The sequence below is a fragment of the Notothenia rossii genome (assembly GCF_949606895.1).
Source record: "Notothenia rossii genome assembly, chromosome: 7".
NCBI classification, from domain to species: domain Eukaryota; kingdom Metazoa; phylum Chordata; class Actinopteri; order Perciformes; family Nototheniidae; genus Notothenia; species Notothenia rossii.
This window is the reverse complement of record NC_136905.1, coordinates 51,164,067-51,191,140: the sequence shown is the minus strand read 5'-3', so window position 1 is coordinate 51,191,140 and position 27,074 is coordinate 51,164,067. Positions and strand designations below refer to the sequence as shown.

General features: G+C 41.8%; 1 protein-coding gene across 2 annotated transcripts in view; it reads left to right on the top strand.

Moving 5' to 3' along the window:
- Nucleotides 1-9,848: 9,848 nt before the first annotated feature.
- clmna (calmin a) overlaps nucleotides 9,849-27,074 on the top strand; it is a 107,821-nt gene continuing 90,595 nt past the window's right edge. The window contains exon 1 of one of the 2 annotated variants that reach the window (XM_079640284.1): nucleotides 9,849-10,230. In XM_079640284.1, coding sequence (XP_079496410.1) covers nucleotides 10,155-10,230 — 76 coding nt within the window. In that variant the 5' untranslated portion in view covers nucleotides 9,849-10,154. Of the gene's footprint in view, nucleotides 10,245-27,074 lie in introns of both variants that reach the window. The other variant, XM_079640285.1, reaches the window with a different exon arrangement.

Below are 27,074 nucleotides of genomic sequence, written 5' to 3'. Positions count from 1 at the left end.
GACCGGGAGGGTATGTGTATGTGTGGCGTGAGCGAGCGAGAGAGAGGCCGTTTCTCAATCGCGAGGATGCTTGCTTGGTAGCACATGTCTTCCGAGTCATTTGCTTCAGAAGCTAGGCAAGAATCCTTCCTGGCATTTGGAAAACGAAGAGTGGAACAGGCTAGCAAGTGTGCAGGTGTGCGTCATATGAGAGGCCCCGCCTTACATTTTACGCCACAGATTTGGGGAAATTGATCCATGCGCAAAGCTTTGTGGGGATTTTAAGGATGTGAAGTCTACCCATGTGCAGCCTCGAAATTACCCCCAAACCAAGGATGCGGCCTCTGTGGAATTCCAAGTATGCTGGAGATTGGAACAGTCCTTCGGCGGCACTCGGTGACATAGCATCCTTGAAATATTGGCTTGGAAGCCAGTTTCCTCGAGATTGAGAAACGGCCAGAGACCTTACGTGTATTGTTGTTGATAGCATCTGGTGCTAGCTAGCTACGCTAACGGATATAAGGAACTGTTTAAATGAAAACAGAGGAGCGACATTTCGCCGACAACTGCGCCGAGCACTTGAGCTTATGCAGGTAGCCAGACAGTGGGACATTGTACGAAAAGTCAGCACACTCAGCACGGATAGTGCAACATGATTGCAGCGTCCAGACAGCTCCCGTTCGAGCATATGCCTTGAGTTGCACATAGCTCCAACGATCCATCACTCACACACTCTCTCTCACACACACACACACACACACACACACACACACACACACACACACACACACACACACACACACACACACACACACACACACACACACACATCATTTGTATTGTATTATTGTATGAGAGAGGTTCCAGGTTGAATTGAGGCGAATATTTGTAATGTTAAGAGGTTGTTGTGTTTAATATTCATGAAAATATTTGTCATTGTTCAAATGATAATAAACATTAGCATAAAGCATATTTGTCCACTCATATGTTGATAAGAGTATTGAAAACTTGAAAAATATTCCTCTAAGGTACATTTAGAACAGATAAAAAATGTGCGATTAATTTGCGATTAATCGCGATTAACTATGGACAATCATGCGATTAATCACGATTAAATATTTTAATTGACTGAGAGCCCTAATATATATATATGTATACAGGGTTGGGTTGTAACGGAATACATGTAACGGCGTGACGTAATCAGAATACAAAAATAAAGTAACTGTATTCAGCTCGCGTTACATTTGAAAAACGAGTAATCTGATTACAGTTACTTTCGTAAACCTGAAGTGAATACATTTTTTGATTACTTATTGGAATTATTGGTGGAAAGATTTCCTCACAACATTTAATATTCATTATTAAAGGTACAGCCGAATCATCAAAGTGCACAAAAACCTTTACCGCCGCAGATGGACCAAAAAAGGGGCGGGTCCGCTCAGTGAAACAATATCAACGAAACATGGAGAAACAAAAGTATGCGTTTAAGTCGTGTGTGTGTAGAGGTGTGTGTGGTTAAAACACATCAGCCTGCGGTCGCCCTTTAGCTTTATGATTCTGAAGGTAAACACAGCGAAGGCGGTGCGTGAAAGGCACTGCGCACTTGTCTTCTCAGAGACTGATTTAACCCTCCCGCTGCCTCCTGGTGCTGCAGAGATTTCATGAAGTGAAGGAGGTTTTCCTTCTATAAAACAGCTGTGGGCAGCAGATACTGTGAGTGTCAGACATTAATTCATAGATCAAGGCAGACTGGGGCACAGAGTCTCCTGTTTTGCCGATCCGGTGATTAAACAAATATTGCTCTACACCCCTGGCCGACATGTCCTTAAAATGAAGTCCGAGTTTGACATTTTAACACTGGCAGGACAGAAGGCGACACAGCCGTTCTAAGCCGTGTCCCTCACTCCTCACATCCCAAGCTTCATCCAAAAAAGTGTATTATGTTGTTGCATCGTTTCAGATGTTATGTTTCAGTTGTGCTATTGATAAGCCATTAAAACAGTAAAAACACGTTCAGTTTCCTTTTGCTTTTTGTGTCTCCTGTTCACCAAAACAAACCATCTGTGATGGAAAAAGAAAGTAATCCAAAAGTAATCTAAAAGTAATCTGATTACTTTTTTAAGACGCGTAACTGTAACTGTATTCGGATTACTTTCAGAGCCATGTATTCAGTAATCAGTAACTGATTACATTTACAAAGTAACCCTCCCAACCCTGTATGTATATATATCCAATATACAGGGGCGGCGGGTACTGTAGGCTAGGGAAGGCTTAGCCTTCCAAAATATTTGTATCACTGCATCCTGGTAAAATAAAAATATAATGTAGCCTATAATGTTTGTGTCTTTGACATTAGCGCTGCTATGCAGCCACCTGTGCCCTGTACTACGAAGACAGTTCAACAGACTCTGAATATGTTTGAATTATCTTAGTGTTATGCCCCTAATATGGGGAAAATATAAGACAAAGGAAACAGAGACGATGTTAGCTTGCTTCAAGTCTTATGTATTATGCCCGCCAACAACATGGTACACATAGCACGCTGTATAATACAGAACATGGATTCTTGATATAACAATACTAACAATGCGCGTACTGCAAACATACATCCAATTTAACACACAAGATGTCACTTTTTAAATGCACAGTACAAACATACATATCCAAATTAACACCCAAACTCCCCTTCTTGGAGCTAAACTACACTATCATAGCTAGCTGCGCTAGCATAGCTAACGGCGCTCGCAAAGCTAGCATACACAGCTACAACAATTACAGAACCTAGAGAAACCCTCCAAAAATACCTCGAACAACTATCACTATTCACATTAATATTATACACAGTCAGTCTACATATATAATGTTTCTCACGGATGAACTCACCTAATATGGGGAAAATATAAGACAAAGGAAACAGAGACGATGTTAGCTTGCTTCAAGTCTTATGTATTATGCACCCGCGGCAAGCAACACGCGCCCTCTGCTGGACAGACCCGGAAGGTCATCAACCATGACTTATATCTATCACATTAGCATACGGCTAAACGCATAGGATTAACGCAAACGCAATCGCAAAAAAGTGTCTGTCTCATGCAGCAGCTGATCCAGTAATGAGTGACCCGGCCGACAATAAAAACAAACATATTTATAACTAGTTTAGGTAGTTTGAGAGGTAATTAAAATAGCTAAGGGTGATGATCTGACTTGAAGTGTGTGTTTTGCTCCGTTCACCGCTGCATCACAGCGGGAGGAGCTGCAGGTGAGCAGAGCTGCGTGTCTCCGTCCTGTCAGATTAGACTTCACTCGCGTTTATGTCCATATCGAGAGAAAGATAAATAATCTTAATTTAGTGTGCAGTTTACTTTGACGCGGGGGTGAGCAGCAGAGGTAGGGAGAGGCGGGGCTATTGCGTCATCATTATCAGAAAATGATCGTATAGGGCGCACACACGGAGCCGTTGGACCCCCCAGAGCGTTGCGTATGCCGTTCTATCCACCTTGGGACCCGTTATCGTTTCCGCAGTTGTTTACCGTCATATTCGGTCGTCCTCGTGTGCCTGAACGGTCTATATGACACTAAACAGTAACGCAAACGACCGTTTTCGTCCTTGTGTGGCCGGGGCCTTAACTAACCCTAACAAACGAGATCTTGCTAAGCGGTCCTACGACGCTGGTTATCAACTCGGCAAATCAAGGTATCTCTCTCCAGCTGAAAGCGCGTTCACGTGAAAGGGGCGGGGTTAGCTACATTTCACCAATCACAAACAGGGACAAGTGTACTGACAGCGCAGCGTCATACTTAATTAATGAAAAGTAAACTAATATTAGACAAATATGAATTTTAAACATCCATGACTTAAACATATAATCCAGGATACAAGCCACAGTTGCAGCTGCAAGGTGAATACAGAACAACTGTAACAAATAAATAAACTACCGAGTGTTTGAAAGCATAACAGTTTTATGATACTGCCCCACAGGGCCGGACTGGGACAATAAGTCAGGCCGGGAATTACACACCGAGCCAGGCCACTACCAGTTTTCTTTTGTGCCATTTTCCTGGATTTGTTTGTCAATATTTACAGTGTTGCTGCCCATAGTGATAGCCCTAAAATTTAAATCTGATTCCCCAGAATAAACATATGGACATGGGTTAATATTTTTTAAAAAGAGTGCAAATCTATTTAGGAACCTATCCATGTGAACATATTTAAGTGGGGGTGGACCTCAAATCCTATAGGGGGGTCCGGGGGAATGCTCCCCCGGTAAGAATTTTTTTTTTTATGTTGGACTTAAATGCAACAATCTGGTGCACTTTGAGGGGGAAATAATGAGAGACTAAACCCATATGAAACAGAACTGTATGCATTTAAATAATCATAAAATCATAAGAACATGGCCATAACCAATAACATACCATATCCAAAATGAAAAGACATTGAAACTTGTTTATTTATTTGTTTTTGGTTCATTTATAGTTGTGAGTGTGTCTGGGCACCTGAACCAGCCTCACCCTTCTCCCCCCTGCTCCTCTTTGAGGCAGCAGCAAAGACTAGTTTTAGCTCTCAACAAGTTTTTAAAGTTTATCTTACCTTTTTTCACCTATTTAATTTTTTTTAATCTATTATTCATGCATATTTTACTAATCACTCCCCCTTCAAATGGAAATATGTGTTTACATAAATGGTGACCAAACCGTTTGAGACCCACTGAGAACTTAGACTAATCTAACTATCTAAACACAGTCCTTTACCTCACCTGAGCTGTTGTTATCAGTCTCTCAGTCTGACAGGAGAGGACTCTCCTCCACCTTGTTGAAAGCTAGCTAGCACCAGATGCTAACAATAACACTACACGTAACCGGTACGCGCTTTTTCTCTCGCTCGCTCGCGCCACACATACACACCCTCCCGAGCTTGAATGACACAGACAGAGACCAATCGAGGGCATTAGTGTATGATCTGTATGAAAGTGGCCATGTCGGCAGGCCACATCATGTGGACAGCCAGTCACCCTCTGTGAGGCAGTCAGACCCACATTTGCGCAGCGTTGCGTTCACAATACATACATACAAAAAAAAGATTCCTCAGGCCAGCAGGCCACTTAATAGGCCAGGCCATCGGCCTCCCGATGGCCAGTCAGGGCCTGCTGCCCCATCTAATGGCACATTTCCACTGCAGCGGGGTAGCCCCGTTTAAGCGTCCCTAAGCGTCCTCGCTCAGGCCTCGGGCTGCCTCGCTGGCCGTCCGAGGCCGTGGCGCATTCCCATTACAGTTTAGGACCTGGGGTAGCAACGCAGTGTAGGCGGGGCGATCGGCTTTTTTTTGGCCAATGAGATGGAGGAACGTCGTCACCTCCTCGGTCGACCACGGTTTGCTTTTCTTTGACGTTGCCATTTTTGTAGCTCCTCCGTTTACAAAAATGCTGTGTATAAAAATGCTGCAAGCTTGCTTTGTATATGCGACGCTAGGGATGATCTCGCGCGCGATCTTGTGACGATTCTCTCTGACCAATCAGCAGTCGAGAGTGTTGACGTCACTAGTTCAGCTCTGGCCCTGGCCTGATAGAACCACGATTTTATGGGGCCGGAAAAAGACGGAAAAAGTACCCGCAAGGTTCTTACACCTTTTCCAAAGTCAAATTCAAGCACTTTTCAAGCATTTTCAAGGTGCATTTTCAAGCATCTTACAGCTGTTGTAAATTACATATTTATATACACATACTTATACTCAAATGATTAGTTCCCTACCTCACATTAAATCAGATGTTCTTTCTGCTATAAACAACCAAGGACTTGGACAACCAAGGACTGTTGACCTCTGGGTGAGTACCTTCACTGAACTAACAATGGCTAATCCCAAACTGTACTGCTTTTTCTTTGCGTTATTCGCCGCCTCCCTACCCCCTCCTGCGCATAACAAATGCAAACCGCCACTACTATCATGTGTGATTATGAGGTCTCTACACAAGATGATTACTTTACATTCCACTGTCAATGTGCACCCAAAACAAACTAGGCATTGTGACTCACTGCTAGCTCTTGGCCGTGCTCTGATTGTATTACTACTGATGATATCGGGGAATGTGCATATTCATCCTGGACCTTCTATTGTATGTAGCCCTAGTTCTGACCTGTGCCCTGATGTCAATCTTTGTCACAATGATCTGAGTTTCCCTGACTTCTGCTCTCGTAAAGCTTTAGGTCAGGGGTCGGCAACCTTTTTGATATGAAGTGCCATTTAAAAAAAAAATTGTTATCAGCGTGCCAACGATCGAGTATTATCAACGGGGGGGGGGGGGGGGCGGGGGGTTGAGGAGCTTGACGCCTATCAGCTGGAGGGCGAGGGAGCCTCGCTGCGGGGAAGAAGTGTGTGGACCTGTCAGCTCAACTTACATGATGCCGAATTTAAATAATTGGTTTAAACGGCATAATAATAAGGACGATCGTCCGTTCTGTGATTCTCCAGACTCAGAGCACACATGTTATGATATTAGTGTCATGCAGAGTGAGATGAGATCGCTGTCCCTTTAAGAAAGAGAGGGGTGTGGCTTGTGCATGGTAGAGCGACAGTGAGTGAACGTGTGTATGTTTCTGGAAGTGAAACGAGGCAGCAGAAAAGCAGAGGTCTTTGATGTATTTTGTGAAACAGAAGAACAGCTAAATAAATGCAACGGCCTCCCAAGAAGAGCTCGCCTCTCTCCAGTGATTTAAGCTAAAGTGGCTTATTGAACCTGAAGCTTGTTGCTTCTGCCCTCCTCGACTACGGTCTGGGAGCCGACAGGAAAGTTCAACACACAAGATGGCCAGTCCGCCCCTTTGAAGCATATTATTTCGATAACAGATGAACAGATCGCCACTGGGCTTTCAACTAAATACACAGCCACGCAAAAACTGCAGTATTTGTACAGCTCCTTATGGGTACTGCAATTAGTGAAGTGCTTTCCTCCGTGGTGAAACGATCAGCACTGCACCACGGAGGAAAGCGGCAGAAAGTCACCTATAAAGAGAGCGGGGCTGCGTTGCGTGCATGGCTTCCTTCTGCAGGTAACGGGGAGACGCGCTCTGGCGGCGGTCTCGGTCAGGATCCAAAAATACAATTTAAATATTTTGGACACTTATTCCACTTATTCCTAGTGTGCCACTGGTTACGGTGCCGCGTGCCAATGCTGGCCAGGGGTTGCCGACCCCTGCTTTAGTTTTTTTAATGTAAATGCTAGAGGCATAACAACAGCCGGTGTTTCCCCGGTACACAAACACAATACACACACAAGCTTCCCCCAGACCAGTAATACAAACGAAAATGTGTCTTCGGGTCAATGTGACAGATTTCGATAGAGCAAGTCACGTTTGGTTTAGGCCAGTGCTTGAATTGGGCCGGTACTCACCGGTACGCAGTACCGGCACTTCTGATTTTTACCCATGTGGTACCGGCACTTCTTACTGAGTACCGGCAAGGTGCCGGTACTCAGCCGCCGGCAATATACGTATATATTGTAAACGCAACGCAGTGCAAATGTGGGTCTGACTCTGCCTCACAGAGGGTGACTGGCTGTCTACATGACGTGGCCGGCCGACATTGCCACTTTCATACAGATCATACTAATGCCCTCGATTGGTCTCTGTGTGTCATTCAAGCTCGGGAGGGTGTGTGTTGGTGTATGTGTGGCGAGAGCGAGCGAGAAAGCGCGCACACCGGTTACGTGTATTGTTGTTAGCATCTGGTGCTAGCTAGCTGCGCTAATGGATATAAGGAGCTTTTTCAACAACAAGGTGGAGGGAGAGTCCTTTGCTGTCAGACTGAGAGGCTGATAACTACAGCTCTGGTGAGGTAAATTACTCTCTGAGTCTTTAGATAGTTAACTTAGTTTAAGTTATCTCAGTGGGTCTCAAACGGTTCGGTCACTATTTATGTAAACACATATTTCCATTTGAGGGGGTAGTGATTAGTAAAAAATGCATGAATAATACAAACAAAATGTTAACTAGGTGAAAAAAGGTAAGATAAACTTGTTGAGAGCTAAAACTAGTCTTTGCTGTTGCCTCAAAGAGGAGCAGGGGGGAGAGGAGGGAGACAGGAGAGGCCGATTCAGGAGCCCAGACACACTCACAACTATAAATGAACCAAAAACAAATAAATAAACAAGTTTCAATGTTTTTTCATTTTGGATATTGTATGTTATTGGTTATGGCCATGTACTTATGATTTTATGATTATTTAAATGTATACATTTTTGTTTCATATGGGTGTAGTCTCTTTATTTCCCCCTCAAAATGCACCAGATTGATGCATTTAAGTCCAACATTTAAAAAAAAAATCTTACCGGGGGAGCATGCCCCCGGACCCCCTTATAGTATTTGAGGCCCGGCCCCACTGTTCCCAAATAGATTTGCAAATTGTTTTAAATAGTAACCCATCTCCATATGTTTCTTTTTGGGTAGTAGATTTAAACTAGAGGGCTATCACTTTGTGCAGCAACGCTATTGACAAATAAATCCAGCAAAATGGCACAAAAAACTGGTAGTGGCCTCAGGGACGAGGAGTCATTTAACCAGCCAGTAGGAGTCAAGCTTTACTTTCTTCTATATCCATAAAGAAAAAGTAAATCTTTTTACAGTTGTTTCATATGGATGTTGAGAGGTATCCATATATCTCTTCATTTTGCACCAGATTGATGCATCTAACTTCAATATTTAAAAAAAAAAAATCGGGGGAGCATGGCCCCGGACCCCCCTAGACTAGAGGGTGTCAGGTCCACTCCCCACTTATAAAAATAGCACTTTACCACTGCACCCCCTCTAATCTCAGATGCACCCTGAGTCATTTTGTTTAAGTACAGTGAGCCTTTCTAAAATATACAGTAAAGAGACAAACCCACCTGCATTATAGGATATACTATGACTTTGTGCCAAATACTTGTTGCTGATTTAGAGTACTGGCACCTTTTTTATTCCAATTCAAGCACTGGTTTAGGCACGAAACATACTACCAGTAGAAATACATTGCTTTTAAAACCGTTCTGTGTCGAATCAATAGATTATATTTCGTGACTATAACACGAAATGCCGTGAGTGCTTCATCCTCTGAACACCACAGGATGGCGACTGTAATGCACATATTAACATAGGTACGCTCCTCTGAAATGATTGTCCCCTGCAATTATTATTATTATCCCTCATCGAGTTCGCTATTCAGCTTGCTAACGTTAGCTTAAACAAACGCAACGTTAGCCTAATCCAAAATGCTCTACTACGGCGAAAACTGAAATTATTTTTTTAGGGTAAGAGGCTACTCGTGGGCTCGACCCTCGTCTTAGCCATGGCTTGTATTTTTCTTCTGCTAGCCAACGCTCGTTGAAACTGCAACCTCCTGGCACACTGTCATCTATCACTCTCATCAGAATGCCCAGGTCACACTTAACAAAAACACGCATAGGGTTTACAGGAAGGCCGGAGCGGAGCTGTTTTATGTAAAAGCGAAGCAATTAAGCGCGCTCCGACCTCTTTATTTTCTTTTAATCTAAAAAGCGAAGTAAAGCATTTACAATTTCAAGCACTTTATACCAAATTCAAGCACCATTCCCAAGATTCAAGCACTTTTCAAACCTTGACAACACCTCATAACATTTCAAGCATTTTCAAGGATTTCCAGCACCCGTACGAACCCTGTACCCGCTAGCCGGTGCTACGCTATATGGAAAGGCCACCAAAAACTGGCCTGGCCGCTTGAGGACGCTTAAACTACCCGCTGCAGTGGAAATGCGCCATAGACGCCGTGGGCGGGCAGCGTCAGGTAAAAAAAAGGAGAGAGAGAGAGAGAGAGAGAGAGAGAGAGTCAGAGAGAGAGAGAGAGAGAGAGAGAGAGAGAGAGAGAGAGAGAGACGGGCTCTGGATCGGCCCCTCCACCTCGGAAATAGGTGCTGCAGCTCTCCCTGCCCGGCTCCTCACTCTCCCCCCCGGGCTGTCCTCTCGGAGCCGCACAGCTCCCTCCGAGTCTCCGCGGGTCTAACCCTAACAGCAGCGATGCCCAGCCGGTGAGCGACACCCATCCCGTGAGTCCTTTGCACAGGCAGTCTTTCGGTCGGACAGTAGTCCCCTCCTGACCGCAGCAGCTCCTCCTCCAGCCAGGGACACTCGCTGCTCCTGGCCAGGATCCCTGCAGCTCTCCCCGCTTCACAATGGCTGGACACGAGTGGTTCGAGCGGGAGGAATTAATCGGACAGATCAGCGACATCCGAGTACAGAACCTGCAAGGTAGGAGCATCCTGGTACGGAGGAGATATTAGAGTATAATATATTACTGCGTGATAATAAAACCTATAGTTGTAACGGGGTCTGTGTTGCAGCCACCATGCCCTGAACGCTGCGTTGATCTCGGGATAGAGCCGTTGAGATGTGTGTAACTTCGGAGTGTTTGGGTGCTTTTCCAGAACACACAGTCCATAACTCTTCTCACCAAGCTCCCCATATGACACAGTAGCTCATCTGTCCCACACTGTAACTCTGCCTGCTCTGTGGTATTTCATTCACAAGTGCGCAGTGTGAAGGGCAGCTGCTGGGTTTGATGGTAGTAAAGTTCATCTTACTGCAGGACAAATTAGTTTCAGATCTAACAAGAAAAGTGGGTTGGTTGTTGACTTAGAGAAAATCAACCTTATTTCTAATTTTGATTTAATTTGTGTTATCACTGGTTTGGACATAGAGAGAATTTGAGCTGCGTATGAAACCCTGTCCATCATACTGCTCCTCTGTTAGCAATCCAATCATTCAGAAAGATTTGGATTGCATGCATCAGTGTGGGTCTTTGCAAAAGGCATTCCTTTGCATTGTTTTTAGACTTTATTTAAGACAATCTAATCGATAAATTGATACAATTTAGCAGCTTTAGTGTGTTTTATGTTCCTGTGAATACAGCGGTCAAATAAACAACAACTGAAAGTGTAAAAAGTGCTTATGAAGGAGGGCTTTAGTAGTTTTGTGTTGCTGTTTCTTGAAGCTGGACATTTTCAAGAGACAGCTTAATATGAATGATCAAAATCTAAATACTAGTCCCTACCAGTGGTGTAATTTAACTAAGTACATTTACTCAAGTACTGTACTAAAGTAAACAACCGAGGTACTTGTACTTCCTCACCTTTTCCAATACAACATTGACGTAATGAACATATAAATGCACTATATATTTAATACAATAATTTAAAATATGTGGTGCTTAAATGTGCCTTTCTGCATAATGAGTACTTTTACTTTTGGTACTTTAAGTAGTTTACACTGTAGTATTGCTTCTTTTACTTAAGTAAAAGAAGAGTACTTCTTCCCCCTCTGGTCCCTCTGGTTTCTTCCATTATTTGTGTCTTCCTGCCCTAGGATCTGTCTCTGCTTTTTATCTGACAGAAAAGGGATATTCCACCAATTCATAATCTCTTTGTAGGCCCAGATTACATTCTAATCTACCTTTATTTTTCTTCTCTCCAATGTTCTGAACGCTCTCTCACTGTGATATCAGAGCAGTGTATGTTCCTGAGTGGGGGGGCTGCTTGTTTCTGAAGGATTACCAGAACCTGATGTTCGCTTTAGATGAGGTCAGCAAAACACTTTTAGACATGAACCTCCACTCTAGCCACTGGGATGATGTCACATGTTCTTTAGCTGATAATTCACACAAATAAAAGCCAAGAAACACAACAAAATGAACCCAGAAAAGCAAGTTACATCACACAAATGAGTGAAAAAAAGTTTTTTTTTAGTCTGTGATTTGTGAGCCTTGAAGTATAGTTCTATACTTAGGTCCCCTCATTTTCAACCTGTTTTTCTATTGTGTTTTACGGAAGTTTATTATTGTATTTTGTATTTAGAAATGCATGACTGTAAATGCACCATAGATAGAAAGAGCACAGTGTGATTAAAACCCTTCTGTTTGGCGTCCACATTCAGACAGGCTGACATTAAAGTAATGAGCAACAAGTCGGGGGTGACTTGCTCAGCTGTTTGAACTGCAGACTACAGTACTCTGTGCCAGGCTGTACAGAGATTAGAGGGGCACACTAACAACAGTTGCTCTCTAAAGTGGAAGAAATTGAGTTGATGAGGGAGATGAGAATGAGAGTTTTGTTCAGCTCTAACCTGGATCCTCCCAAAGCTAGAAAAGAGAACTAGAAATATACCGTACATTCAAACGTCTCTTCGTATCGTATGTTTTGGCACACATTACAAGTAAGAACAATGAGTAGGAATAGAAGAGATGGATTATTAAATACAAAGCCTGCAAATCTGGAATCACGATAAGAACACTATTGATAAGGCTTATTCTGTGGAATAACCAAGCTGATAACCTTTAGCAAACAGCTGCCTATTTCCACATCCAGAAGAAGCAGAGCAACATTATCGTCAATACAGTATTCTCTCAATTTAACTCTGGTTTGGTCTACACTAACACCAGAGAACAATTAGGAACTGGCTTGGGTCATTTTGGTCTTTGAGAGCATGATTACATGTTTACAAGACTAACATTTGCCTCCCTTTCACTTCCATTATTAAGAGGGAAAATATTTTTTCCGGTGCGATAGTAGATTTGCATCTTTGAATTTGCTTGGAGTTCGATTGGGTTAACTTTCAGAAGAACATAACGTCACCAGGGCATATTCACTCACCTACATTCACACAATCAGAAATAAATCACAGTCCAAAATAATATTTCGGATTAGATTTTTGGGATTTATCCAGAGGTGGGAGTAAGTCCTACATGTGCAAGTCATGAGCAAGTCTCAAGTCTTTACCTACAAGTATCAAGCAAGTCCCAAGTCACTGTGGTGAGAGTCAAGCAAGTCAAGTCAATTCATTGCTCAGGTCAAGCAAGTCAAGTCAAGTCATACAAAATTCTGATGAATAAGCCCAGTTTCTGCATTTAAAATCAGTTAAAAGACAGTGGTTATGAAAATGGATTCAACCCATATCTTGATCTTCATTACATACACAGTTAATCATTTGAAATCTAATTTAGACTGATGACAATCATATTAGATTCATATTAACCCTAGAACTGCATACAATATAGCTAGGACTCAATCAAAAAGTCTGTTCAAAAAGGCAGAATTCCAGGTAAGAAAATCATATATGGCATTTTCCATTACACATATTTCATTTAAATGTCTGTTAACACTAGAACCGCCAACAGCGTCAGCACCTACATAGATATCATTTTCAAATCATTTAATTTGTTCCTCTTCATAATTTCCTTATAAATTAGGACGATTTAAAACTCGCTTAATTGGTTTAATTTAGAAATTGCTTCAGTTTATCATCATAACAGATCGAAAAGTTCAGATTCATTTTACAATAAATCAAGGAATGATGCACTTCTACAAACAAAAACAACATACACTGAACACAAATATAAATGCAACACTTTTGTTTTTGCTCCCATTTTTCATGAGATGAACTCAAAGATTTAAAGCATTTTCTATATACACAAAATAACAATTTCTCTCAAATATTGTTCACAAATCTGAAAACATCTGTGATAGTGAGCACTTCTCCTTTGCCGAGATAATCCATCCCACCTCACAGGTGTGGCATATCAAGATGCTGATTAGACAGCATGATTATTGCACAGGTGTGCCTTAGGCTGGCCACAATAAAAGGCCACTCTGAAACGTGCAGTTTTGCTTTATTGGGGGGGTCTGGGGAGGTCCGACAACCCTAGGGTTAAACCCTAACCCTAACATGTCGCCCATTGAGCATGTTTGGGATGCTCTGGATCGGCGTATACGACAGCGTGTTCCAGTGCCTGCAAGTCTCAAGTCAAAAAATATGCGACTCGAGTCCGACTCGAGTCAAGTCATGTGACTCGAGTCCGACTGCCAACATTTGTCCAACTGTATAATCTTCTATTACTCCTATAGTGAAACTAACATTGGAGGTTTTGGTCGTAATGCTGCTGTGATCCCAGACCTCAGAAATCATTTTCTCAGTACAACCAATGCATTTTCAGATCCCAAAGTAAAGAAAAAAAAGACTACAAGTAAATAATAAACCATTATGATCCTAATACTTTTCCGTGAAGTGCTGTCATGCATCGTACACTTGCAATGATTCAACACTAATTGGGTATCCTATAGAGAGGTGCAGCAGGAATAAGTCATAAAACCTGGAAATGAGTTAGCGTTTTAACACTGGCTGCCATGGGTTTTTGGTTAGATTCCTGAAATAAGGTCGGTGGCTCACCCAAGCTGAAGAGATTTTAATGTTTTGTTCTACAAAGATCAAGAGACATCGTGCTGAATATATATTAAGGTTGAGTCAAACCCTACAAAGGGTACATGTTACAGACAGGGAAACATGCAGCACATGCCCCTCTTAACCAGTTCAATATTTCTGTATTTTTAACCGAGTAAATCATTACATTTGAACAAAAACGTACAACATGGGCCTGCTGAACAAAACATGCAAGGGTCATAAACACGTGTTTGCTGCGATCTGTTTCTCTGCAATATTCCGAAATCCAACGGTAAAATCCCATTGGCTTTTTGGTGAGGGAGCCCTTAAGATCCCTTTCTCTTTTCTGACCATAAAATTACGTCATAACTGCCTCACTGTAATGTTCTGTCCATATAGGCCTTCCTGCCATACGGAGAGCACCAGTTCAAGGTGACAGTTGCTATTACATGTTCATGTGCATTTCTAACCTCTAAGCAACACATTCTGTACAGGTCAGACATTAAATGTCCCTTTAAAACCAGTGTCTTGCATGTATCACATCTTTGCCCTGTGTGTGATTGGACAGAGGCAGTATGAGTGTGTACTCGATGTGAATACGAGTACACAGAGACAGAACTCGTATTCTGTGTACTCTCAGAACTCTCAGAGAGTACACAGAGTACTCGTATTCTGTGTACTCTCATCCCTTTCTCCCATGAGAATGGGATGAGCTACTGATTGAAATGGCTGAACTGAGCTCTCCGTGAACCTGGACCTTCATTCTCTTAAAGCTGAAGTGTTTTGGTCCATGTTCCCTGCAACACTTGCGCATTAGCCTGAGCCGTCTGATGAGTGGCTGTGAATCTCTGCATGAAGAGATGTTTCAAAACAAGGGCCTGCAGGCTGTTGCATAACTCATGATGAGACGAGCGGAGAGGGAGAGCAGATCTCTGCATCAGTCTCTGAACATCACACATCACACCCCCCCAACCCGAGCACTCTCTCTGTCTCAGTTCTGTTGGGAGAAGGTGAGAACCATGGTGTGAGTACATGACAGGGAACACAGGTGCTTTGATAACGGCTCGTGGTGTTCTTCCTGTACTTGACCCTTGGCTTCACAAACCTTCAGTGCACCGTACACTTTAAAGAGCATTTAACCTGTTCACCATCTCTGTTCGCTGTCCCGTCATGTTTGCAGCCATTGTGAAAAACAGATACTCCACAACACACTGTTATTCTTTTTAGAGTAACCTAAAAAAGGGGCATTTTTTGTAATATGGGTTATCGTCAGCTGTCTTCAAAAATACCACTTCTTATCTGGTTTACATGTTTTCTCCTGGCTCGACATCAATCCTCTACGAGAAAATAAAATGTTTCATACGTTCCTGGAAATTGTATTTATAAAAAGAAAGATAAAAAAAGGAGGAAGAAACATGTGTAAAGGCTTCTAGTTATCAGAGGTATCAACTTGTCAGAGTATCCTTAGCCCCAAACTCCGTCATGTCACGGTACAGAGTGGTGCAGTGATGATGTATTTTTGTAGACTGACCCAGAAGTTAGTATCACATGGGCTGCCTCAACAAAAAACCAATGGGATTTTTCCATTGGATTTTGGTATTTTACAGAAATAATCTCAGTGGCAAACACACGTTAATGATTCTCACACATTTTGCTCTGCAGGATAATCTCCACCTATTAACACCACTTAAGGATTTTTGAAGCGTAAATGCAATCACCAAAAATAAAAAGCTAACGTCAAGTTATTAAGAAACTACATCCTGGTCGCATGACTGCACAGCAACACCGCTGCTGACACATAAAAGCTTCGGACAGTATTAACTCACGTGTTTTGTGTCGTAGAGCAAAAACTCTTTAGCTTGTGTTAACCACAGATCTCATTTCAGGCGTCTTATCAAAACTTTTTTTTTAAATAAACGTTGACTTAGAGAACAGGGAACCAGAAGTGGTAGGAAGGCTCACTTTTTTCTGGGATTTAGGACTTATTACTGTACCATTCTGTTGTAATGTCTGTAGGCTCATTGGATACAGGTTTTAGAATAATGACATGTAATGTAAAGGCTTCCTCCTGAGCTCTGTGCTGGACAGGGAGCTGCTAAGCGTCAGGGAAAGTTCAGACAATGCAAACAGATTTTTCTCCCATCTGCTCAGAGTGGCGTTCCTGACCCCATGCCCGGTCCCCCTACCTCCATCAGTCCTCAGCCTCCACATTGCTGAATCCCTGGAGGTCAGAGAGGGGGACAACAAAGGCCTCTTCTCTTCACTTCATCCCCTCATTGTTTTTGAATTTCCTCCTACCAAAGCTTTTATAAACTGTCTCATGTGTCCACTTGAGCCACAGCAAATAAGCTTTCTCTGCTCTCACCCTCGGGCTGATATTACCTGAGTGAGAGCAGAATTCTTGACGAGGCGGCACATGTTACACACGACAAGATAATGCAGTGCTACAAATGATGTAGCATTTTGCTTTAAGACAGCGCAGTGGGACGATGCTGGATCACGTTCTGTGGCTGTAGTCAGTGTGTAATGAGTAATGAAGCTCCTCAAGTGTTTCCGTTAGCAGGTATCTACCAGACCTTAACTAAAGTCAAATAATCCGACACATTTAAATCTCTATCTTCATAATGTCCTGTGAAAATCTTAAACTCTTAGCATAATTTAACCTGTTAGGCCCCAAGCCTGTTTTTCATGTTTCAGGCTCGAAAATGACATTCCCAGAACAAATGACCATATCTTCCCTTCTAAAAGGGTTAAATTAATAATCTTTTTTCTCAAAGTAATGATGAACCTGTGAGTTGGATGTAGAAAAGTCAGAATCAATATAGATGTTTTTTATTTAAAAAAAAATTCAGTTTGAACATGGTAAAAAAATGTAAATTATAGTGTCCGTCCAAAAAAAAATATTATTTTGCACTTATAGTGAAAACGAATCTTGGATGATCGGTTAGTAGACTAAAAGCTTTAGTAATCCAAAGTACAACATATAATAAGTACCCTGTATCAAGATTGATGCTAAACAAATGATATTTGACCTTTTTAGACAGATTTAGCAAAAAAAACCTTCTGGGGCCATTTGGGTGGATTTTCCTTATCTCTGGCCCCCCTTGTTCGATTTTGACATGTGACATCTCTTTCTGACCGTTAGAGCCAATAGAATCCAAGGGAAATCGTCCCGCACACACTCATGTTAAAAAGAACGTGGCGTCTCTGCGCATGCTAGCTTGCAGCAGAGGGGAGAAATATCCCTGCTCTGATATAAAGCAACTGAAAAGCTGTTTTATTGCTTATGGATTATCAGAACATTTCAAAGGGGACGCAGTCACATTGGATATTAACCTATGGATTAACTTCAGCATCGTTTTTATCGTTTTAATGCCATTGAAGACCAGTTTACAGTGATGCAAATTAGTCGCTTTTCGGCACCTCCCGCTTTTTTAACGCTGATTTGGGTGACTTGTGTAATTCGTGGAGAACCGAAGAGTTTTTGTTTGGGGGGGGGGGGGGGGGGGGTCCGTCAGTCCGACCGTCAGTCCGACTGACGGATAACTTCTCACTTCAAAAAAGAAGAAGAACTCAAGACCGCAAAATAATTAAACAAGCGAGTGCCTGTTTTTCGTGGCCAAGGACAGGTTCCTTGAACTCAACACGAGCGTACCATGTCTTCACGTGGTTATGTCTCGTCTGAAGGGAGTGTAGACTTGAGTGCTGACGGAGAGCACTGGAACGCCGCTCCAGCTCTTCAAATATTGCAGTACCCATAAGGACCCGTACACCTGCTGCAGTGTTTGCGAGGCTGTGTCTTTAGTTATAAGCACAGTGGCGATCTGTTGTTATTAGCATCTGGTTAGCTAGCTATGCTAACAAATTTAAAGAGCTTTTCTACAACCAGGTGGAAGAGAGCTCTTTCCTGAGAGGCTCAAATAACCTCAGCTCAGTGAGGTTAAGGCACACCTTGATATGATCATTATAGTTATTAATGAGACTAAATGAAAAACAGGTATAAAATACTATATGACAGTAACAAAAAAAAGTTGTTAAAAATAACAAGAATAGAGTTTGAAAGGGGAGTGATTTGTAAAATATCCAAAAAGAAGAATCTGCTTACAGTTCTGTTTCATATGGGTGTTGAAAGATGTATCCATAGATCTCCTGATGTTGCTCTCAAAGTGCACCAGATTGATGCTTTTAACTTCAATATTTAAAAAAAAGTCTTCCCGGGGGAGCATTCCCCCGGACCCCACTAGAGGAGGTTAGGTCCCCTTCCCCTCTTAAATCATGTTCACATGGATAGGATACTAAATACATTTGCACACATCTTGCGTCCATATATTTCTGCCACAACTGTGCACGTGCATGCATGCGCGAGTCATGGTGAGATATCTGGATTCAGAGGTTGCTTTTTCTTTGCACAGCATGAAAGAAAGGCCAAATTAATGGGCTGTGAATTTTTTTTTTTTAAGCAGAGGTTGAGTTCAATCATTTGTACGGCCCTCAGAGGATGTTGTAAAAATTGAAAGGAAAAAGGTTCCCCACCCCTGCTGTAAATAATAATAAAAACCCTTGATTTATAACTTAACAACTCTGTCTCCGATTGATCTGAGTATATTATAAAGAATAGCCAGTTAATTGAAGCATTATAGCACAGGCCTTTGTCAGATGGTATATTACGCTGTTTTTTCCTGCTTCGAACAGTTCTCTCTTTTTTCACCATATTTGTGTTTGCATCACTGAGTTTAGACCAGACAAAGACGAAGGTAAGCCATGTTAGTGTTGTGGGCTACCTAGCGCCACTTGTTTTGATGTACGTTTTTGTTGATAACGTCACGAGTTTGTATCTTTCAGTGTTGAGGTGGGCACTGTTAGATTCTGTGTCTCCTTGTGATCATAAACGATGTGTTGGATGTGCACCTAGGATAAGTAATAAGGGAGCTAGGAGTGATTATCGGTGCAGTAATAGGTTAGCATTTTTCGCTCAGGGGTCATTCAGATGCTTCTTATGAGACTTATGTTTTGTTTTGGTAAAAATGGTTTGTATCGTCAGTTAGCTAAGATTATTCCCGTTAATCTGGTATAACACATTAAGAGGTTCTTAAATATTAAGATCCCCTGAGACACAGTGTCGTGAAAAAAAAAAGAAAGTACCCGCCGGCGGGGACCTTGGGGCCAGGCAAGAATATGCTGAAATGATGAGTCAGCACCAGCGCTGTCATTGATGCCACAAGCGTTCTCTCTGCAGAACAGAATTAAAACAGGGCTTGATTTCAAGTCTTGATTCAAATGAGCCAGACAACCTACAATTCTTTCCTACAGGAATTTCGACGTAGGCTAGCTTGATTATTTGCTTTTAGTTTTTATTTGGTGTTATTCATGAGATGATTTGAAATACTTTATAAAAAATCTTATTTCTGTAGGCTCTCCCAGAAGATAGCATCACAAGAACTCCCTTGACAAAAAAGCTATGGGATTTTTTCATTGGATTTTGGTATATTGCAGAAAATAAGCTCTTTGGCAAAAACACGCTTATGCAGGGTTCCCGCGGGGTCTTAAAAAGTCTTAAAAAGTCTTAAATTTGATAATCTGAATTTAAGGCCTTAAAAAGGTCTTAAATATGACCAAAAAAATAAGAAAGGTCTTAAATATGATTTAGAAGGTCTTAAAAATGATTGGATTTGAAAGGTACTTCTGTGTTGCGATAGCGTCTATATGTGTTTTGGGGGAAATGTCCGGGCTGCAAAGTAACCAGTAAGGTAAGAGCCTTTCAGTTCCCCCCAACAATTTGTATTGAATTAAATCAACATGGAACCAGTAATCACTAACTTTGTTTCCCCCGGCCCCTTATTGGTGAACACCTAGCTAGTAAACTAGCAACCAAGCTTCAACTAGCGGCAGTCAGAAACTCATGGATCTTCGAATCTACTTACAAATGTATATGGGGAAGTGTAAGTTCAACCGTATTTTGTTGGAAAACATCTGATTTAGTGCTTGGTTGAAACCAGTGGAGGGGAACGTGTTTGAAGGCCGCCGCACCTTTTGCAAAATAAATTAGCGTTTGTTTTGCTAATGTAGCGCTAGCTAGTGGAGCGTTAGCTAGTGCAGCAGCTCACGCAACAACACCAGGCGACGTTTGGGTCTACGTCAACACTAAAAGCGGAGGTGCTGTTGACGCTAAATACCGTAGCTAAACACCATCATACAACAGCAACGATGAAATAGTGTAGCCAAGGCAGCAGAGCTCTAAATATAGCTCATGTCTGTCTGTCTGTGTCTGTCTCTCTCTCTCTCTCCCTCTCTCTCTCTCTCTCACACACACACACACACACACACACACACTAGGGCTGCTCGATTATGGCAATAATCACGATTATGTTGGTCAATAATTAATATCATGATTATTAAATACGATGATTATTAAATTCATTGACTTTGAAAACATCCATTTATTGAACTTTAAAACAAATACAAATTTGAAAAGTATCTTTTTAACTGTTGATTACCCTGAACGTATAATTCAACTGAAAAACCAATACAAAAATGTATTAAATAAATTATACATTTAAATAAATAATATCAAAATAATGAATACCAATAAACAAGATCAACAAATATTTTGGAGCGCACTTCCACGAGCTACTTAACATATATAAATATGATAAATAAATCAGACTAAAATTAATTAGATCAAATATGTTGCAGTGCACTGTCACAACCTAGCATAGCAAAATAATCGTTTTTTCGATTATGTTGTTTTCGTAATTGTGGCGGACCAAAATCTTAATTGCAATTTAAAATACGATTAATTGCACAGCCCTAACACACACACACTCTCAAGCACACAGACACACACACATACACACTTTTTGTCTAACACGCTAACACAGTTCTGTGTGCTGTTATGTTCAGTCATTGTTCTTATGTTGAACATGAATACATTTACTTTGTAAGTAATTATGGGACGTATTTCTTCTTTCATAGCAATTTTCCTTCATACTTCATTGCCGTGAAATAGGTCTTAAATTCTATTCAATGCAAGCTCTTTGATTTGGCGAAACCTGCAGGAACCCTCTTATGATACTTTTGTTCAGCGGGATAATCTCCACATATTAACACCAATTTTATGAATAGTAAATGCAGGTAAAAAGCTAACTTTAGGCTATACAAATCACATCACAGTCTTCTGACCCTGCTTTGTTCAGGAGCTCAGAAAGAATAAAGTAATCATAACCTTGAACTGGGAAAAAAATCCCAGATCACATCCTCATGCAGAGGAGCAGAAACCATCCCATATGTTTCTCTTTAAGTCTGCCCGACAGTAACACAGAATGTATTTCTTTGGGAATCCCGGGTTATAATCATCAGGATGACAAATATGTAACTTTTTTTGTGTCTGTTCTCTTTCAAATAGTGTTCCCTGAACGAGCAACAGACTTAACCCAACACCAGCAGAATGTCCTTTAACCTGTTAAGGCCCATTTCCCCAAAAATCGCAACATCTGCAAGAAACGACATCTGAGGGCTTCTTAACATTTAAAAACCTATTAATGTGTCATACCCACTTAACGGGAAGAAACTCAGCTATCAGACAATATTAACCGTTTTTAGCAAAACGAAACATAAGGGTTATAACAAAGGCTCTGAATTATCCCTGAGCGAAAAGATGCTAACACACTTAGCACAGAACTCACGTTAAAATACCCTTATTACTTATTGTATCTGCACAAACAAGATATTGATTAGCAAGCTGAGATTCCACAGATTCTACAGGTATTAGTATCATTATTGACCGATCCGAACTCACGACATGATCAAAAGTGGTCTTCAATTACATTACATTAAATTGCATTTAGCTGACGCTTTTATCCAAATCGACAATAAGTACATTCGACCAACAAGATACAAACTTGAAGAAAACAGAATCATATAAGTACATCAGGTTTCATAGAGCTAAAACATTTCAAGTTCTACTCAACTGGCTTTAGATAAGCCAGTCATTTATTAGTATATAAGTGCTCTGTTAGCAGTTATTTGTTAGTAATTCTATCTCTCGAAGTGGAGTCGAAAGAGATGAGTTTTCAGTCTACGCCGGAAGATGTGCAAGCTATCTGCTGTCCTGATTTCAATGGGGAGCTCATTCCACCATTTTGGAGCCAAGATAGCAAACCCACGTTTGATGGTAACTTGGGTCCCCCTCGCAGCGAGGATGCAGCGAGTTGTTTGGCCGATGCAGAGCGGAGTGCACGTGCTGGGGTGTACAGTTTAACCATGTCCTGGATGTAGGAAGGGGCAGATACATTCGCAGCATGGTACGCAAGTATCATTGTCTCGAAGTGGATTCTAGCAGTTACCGGAAGCCAGTGAAGGGAGCGGAGGAGCGGCGTGGTGTGGGAACATTTAGGAAGGTTGAAGACCAGACGAGCAGCTGCATTCTGGATGAGCTGCAGAGGTCGGATGGCACATGCAGGTAGACCAGCCAAGAGGGAGTTGCAGTAGTCTAGGCGTGAGATGACGAGAGCCTGGACCAGAACCTGCGTCGCTTTCTGGGTCAGCTGGGGACGTATCCTCCTGATGTTGTAAAGAGTGTATCTGCAGCAGTGGGTTGTAGCAGCGATGTTTGCAGTGAAGGACAGTTTGTTATCTAGGGTCACACCCAGATTCCTTGCAGTCTGAGTCTGGGAAACAACAGAGGTGCCAATGTTGATTGTCAGGTCAAGAGTGGGACAATCTTTTCCCAGAAGGAAAAGCAGTTCAGTCTTGTCAAGGTTGAGCTTGAGGTGGTGAGCAGACATCCAGAGATGTCTGCTAGACAAGCAGAGATGCGTGTGACGACCTGGGTCTCTGAAAGGACAGAATTAATTGGGTGTCGTCAGCGTAGTAGTGGTATGAAAAACCATGCGGGCTAATGACAGATCCGAGCAAGTTTATGTACAGGGAGGAGAGGAGGGGACCAAGAACAGAACCCTGAGGGACCCCTGTAGTTAATTCACAAGGGTCAGACTCGGACCCTCTCCAAGTTACCCTATAGGTGCGGTCTTTGAGGTATGAGGTGAGGAGGGAATATGCAGAGCCTGAAACTCCCAAGTTCTTGGAGAGTGCGAAGGAAAATCTGATGATTCACCGTGTCGAATGCAGCAGACAGGTCCAGAAGGATGATGACAGAGGAGAGGGAGGCTGCTTTAGCCGTGTGCAGTTCCTCAGAGACAGCAAGGAGGGCAGTTTCTGTTGAGTGACCTGCCTTGAAACCAGACTGGTGCGGTTCCAGAAGGTTGTTCTGATGCAGATAACAGGAGAGTTTTTTAAAGACAGCGCGTTCAAGTGTTTTAGACAGGAACGGGAGGAGAGAGACAGGCCTGTAGTTTATAACATCAGACGGGTTGAGAGTGGGTTTCTTTAGGAGAGGGTTTACTCTTGCCTCCTTAAGACTGTTTGGAAAGTGACCAGAAGTTAGAGAAGTGTTGATTAAATGGGTGAGAAACTGTAGAATATCAGGAGCGATAGTCTGAAGTAGGTTTAAGGGAATAGGGTCCAGAGGACAGGTGGTAGGACGGGCAGAGGTAATGAGGGTAAGAACCTCACTTGGAGAGAGAGGGGAGAAGGGGGTTAGTGTGTGGGTGAAAGGTGGGTCTGGTGACCCAGCGGTGAGTAAAGTTGAGTCAGAAAAAGAAGAGCGAATTTCATCAACCTTTTTTTCAAAGTAGTTAACAAAGTCGCTTGACAGAAGGGAGGATGGGGAAGGGGCTTTAGGGGGGGCCAAGAGGGTGGAGAAGATGGAAAAAAGTTTTGGGGGATTGGAATAAGAAGATTGGATCTTATCTTGAAAGAAAGTGGCATTAAAACGATAAAAACGCTGCTGAAGGTTAATCCATAGGTTAATCCAATGTGTCTGTGTCACTTTGAAATTATTTCTGATAATCCATAAGCAATAAACCTGCTTTTAAGTTTTCAGATCAAAATCGAGCAATGGGTTCCAGAGAAACGGCAAATACACCCATTTCCACCCGAATTACCCCAGAAGTGGATTATTTTGCTAAACCTCTCTAAAAACGTCAAATGTAACTTGTTTTGCATCAATCTTGATACAGGGTACTTATTATATGTTGTAGTTTGGATTCCTAAAGCTTTTAGTCTACTATCTCATCATTCAAGGGTAGTTTTCACTATAAGTAATGTTTTATTTTTGGACGGACGCAATAATTTACATTTCTTTACTATGTTCAATCTGAATTTACTTTAAAATAAAAAAAAATCTATATTGATTCTGACTTTTCAACATCCAACTCACAGGTTTATCATTGCTTTGAGAAAAAAAGGACGATTAATCTACCCCTTTCTGAAGGGAAGATATTGTCATTTGTTCTGGGAATGTCATTTTCGAGCCTTAGACCTGAAAAACAGGCTTGGGGCATAACAGGTTAAGCAGTGCGTTCTGAAGATGCCCTGGTGTAGATTTGGTCTTTACCACTAATCAACAATAAAAATAATGTGTTCAGAAAAGTTTACAGGTGTTATTATCGGCTGAGTTGTTACAAAGCGGCACAAACAGACGTACACAGAAGAATTCAGAGGATTTCATTTGAAGTCCTGCAGCAGTCTGTGCAGGTGTTTGTGTTCCAGACTTTACATAATACTCTTCATTTGCCTAGACAAAATAGCTGCAGCTGCTCTGTTGGTGTTTTGGTAGAGAGACACAGAAGTCTGTCTCCCTTTGAGACTAATTACATGGTGGCCTCCACAGGTTGAGGTCCAAACAGCAGCAGAGCTCCATGGACTGCTTTAATCACAGGGTGGAATTGGGAAACCCTCAGTGGCAGGTCAAATACGGTCTGATTCATTGTCCTTTCATGATGACACGTTTCTGTTTGTTGCTGTGCCTGAAAGCTACAGTACGCTCGTGCATCATTGTCAGGATGTCTATTTTTCTGTAATTATTTTCTCTTTCATTCCATTCACTGTATCCATTCATTCTGAAAGAGTGATTCCCTCATCAGTCAGGCGGTCACCATTCACAACAGTCGACTGACTCACAGTCACTTCCCCACAGATGGAGTTTTAATCTCAACTCATTTGAAACTGTAAGGCTAGATAATCACCAGATTTACAAATTATAACAATGCAGGAGTGGTTCCCCATTGGTTCCCATCACTCTGCTGATCATTACATCATTAGAACTATCCTTAGGTCAACATAATTAGTCCAACACCTTGTGTTGTAGTGACTATCATCATTAGAGGTCTCCTATTATGCAAAATCTAATTAACAGGTCTTTTATACATCAACATGTGTCCCTTCTGTGGAAAGAGACTCTGAAAGTTTCAGGAACAAAGATTATCTCTCTTTTTGTCCCGATCCATTTTTTTTATAAAAACCTGTCTGAAAATGAGCTGATCAGATTTGGTCACTTTATGATGTCATAACTAGGGATGCACCGAATATTCGGCCACCGAACATTATCGGCCGAAAATGGTTAAATGCCCTGTGCTTTCGGCCGAAAGGGCATTTAGCACCGAAAAAATATCACCGAATGTCAGAGAACAGGGTTACGTTGATCATACTCCGCATATTTGTCCGGGTGTTTTGATTTCAAGTGGTGGAGTAATCCCGAAGTGGTGAAAGTCTTTGCAGTTACACCCCCTCGAGAAATGTCAGCTGAACACGTTTTACAAATCACAATCCGCGCCTCTCTCTCTGATATTTTTAAATATCTCCAAGCGGCAGACATGTTGGCTGTGAGCCAGCCGCGAGCATGGTCGCGTGCCGTGCTTGTCGCCGCGTTTTGATTACGTCATCACAACAACACGTTAGGTACCAAACTTATAGGTGCATTTGTTGTTGTTGAAGGCCTGGCTGTTACAGTCTTTATTTACACTATTTTGTTGTAGGCCTACTTGCCTAGATGTTTATGCAGTTTTAACGCACCTTGGCTTTGTTCTGAATGCACTTTGTTGTAGTTATCCTACAGAGAAAATATAATGCACTTGACTTGGAATTAATATACTGTATGCATTCAAAAGTGCTGAATAAATGTTGTATGGACCCATAATAGTGATTATTATTTAAGTTAAGTTTTGCCATAATCATGTCTTTTTCCATAATCAGGTAGCTGAACAACATTGGTAAAAAATGTATACATTATATATATATATTTATATATATATATATTTCTATTAATCATTTTCGGCCTTTCGGCATTCGGTTTTCGGCCAACTGTTTCCTATTTTCGGTATCGGTTTCGGCCAAGAATTTCCCATTCGGTGCACCCCTAGTCATAACGATTTTTTGGCTTGTGTAACCATTAGCCAATCACCAACCAAGGTAACCCCCCGCCCACCTTATCACCTGAATCTCCTCCTAGAGCAACTTTGTGTTTTTTAAACCAATCATCTTTCAGAGGGGCATGGCCCGCAGCAGCTCATTAGTATTTAAAGCTACAGACACAGAACCAGCACTTTTGCAACAGGGCTGAAACAGAGTGGTTTATGGGATGCTGCAATGATCTGTTTGGTATTTTGAGCCAAACACTTCAGAGACATGTTCTTTATATATCTGAGACCTATATGTTGGTGAAAAGGAGTATAATAAGGGAGCTTTAACACTGTAGCTGCTGAGAGAGCTAATAAAGTGTGTGTGTGTCCTCAGTTGCATACTTTCCATGTATTGTGCATAATGCAAATTGTGGTCAAATTACATTCCATATATGATGCTGTGTTATAACTCAACCAAAAATAAAAAGTTAGAAATTGCATTAAGTTGACATAAATGAAGATTCCCTACTGTTCCGCCTCTCTGTAATAAACATAACAAATGATTAACAGGTGCAGGTGATTTTGATTACCCAGTGACACACACACACACACACACACACACACACACACACACACACACACACACAC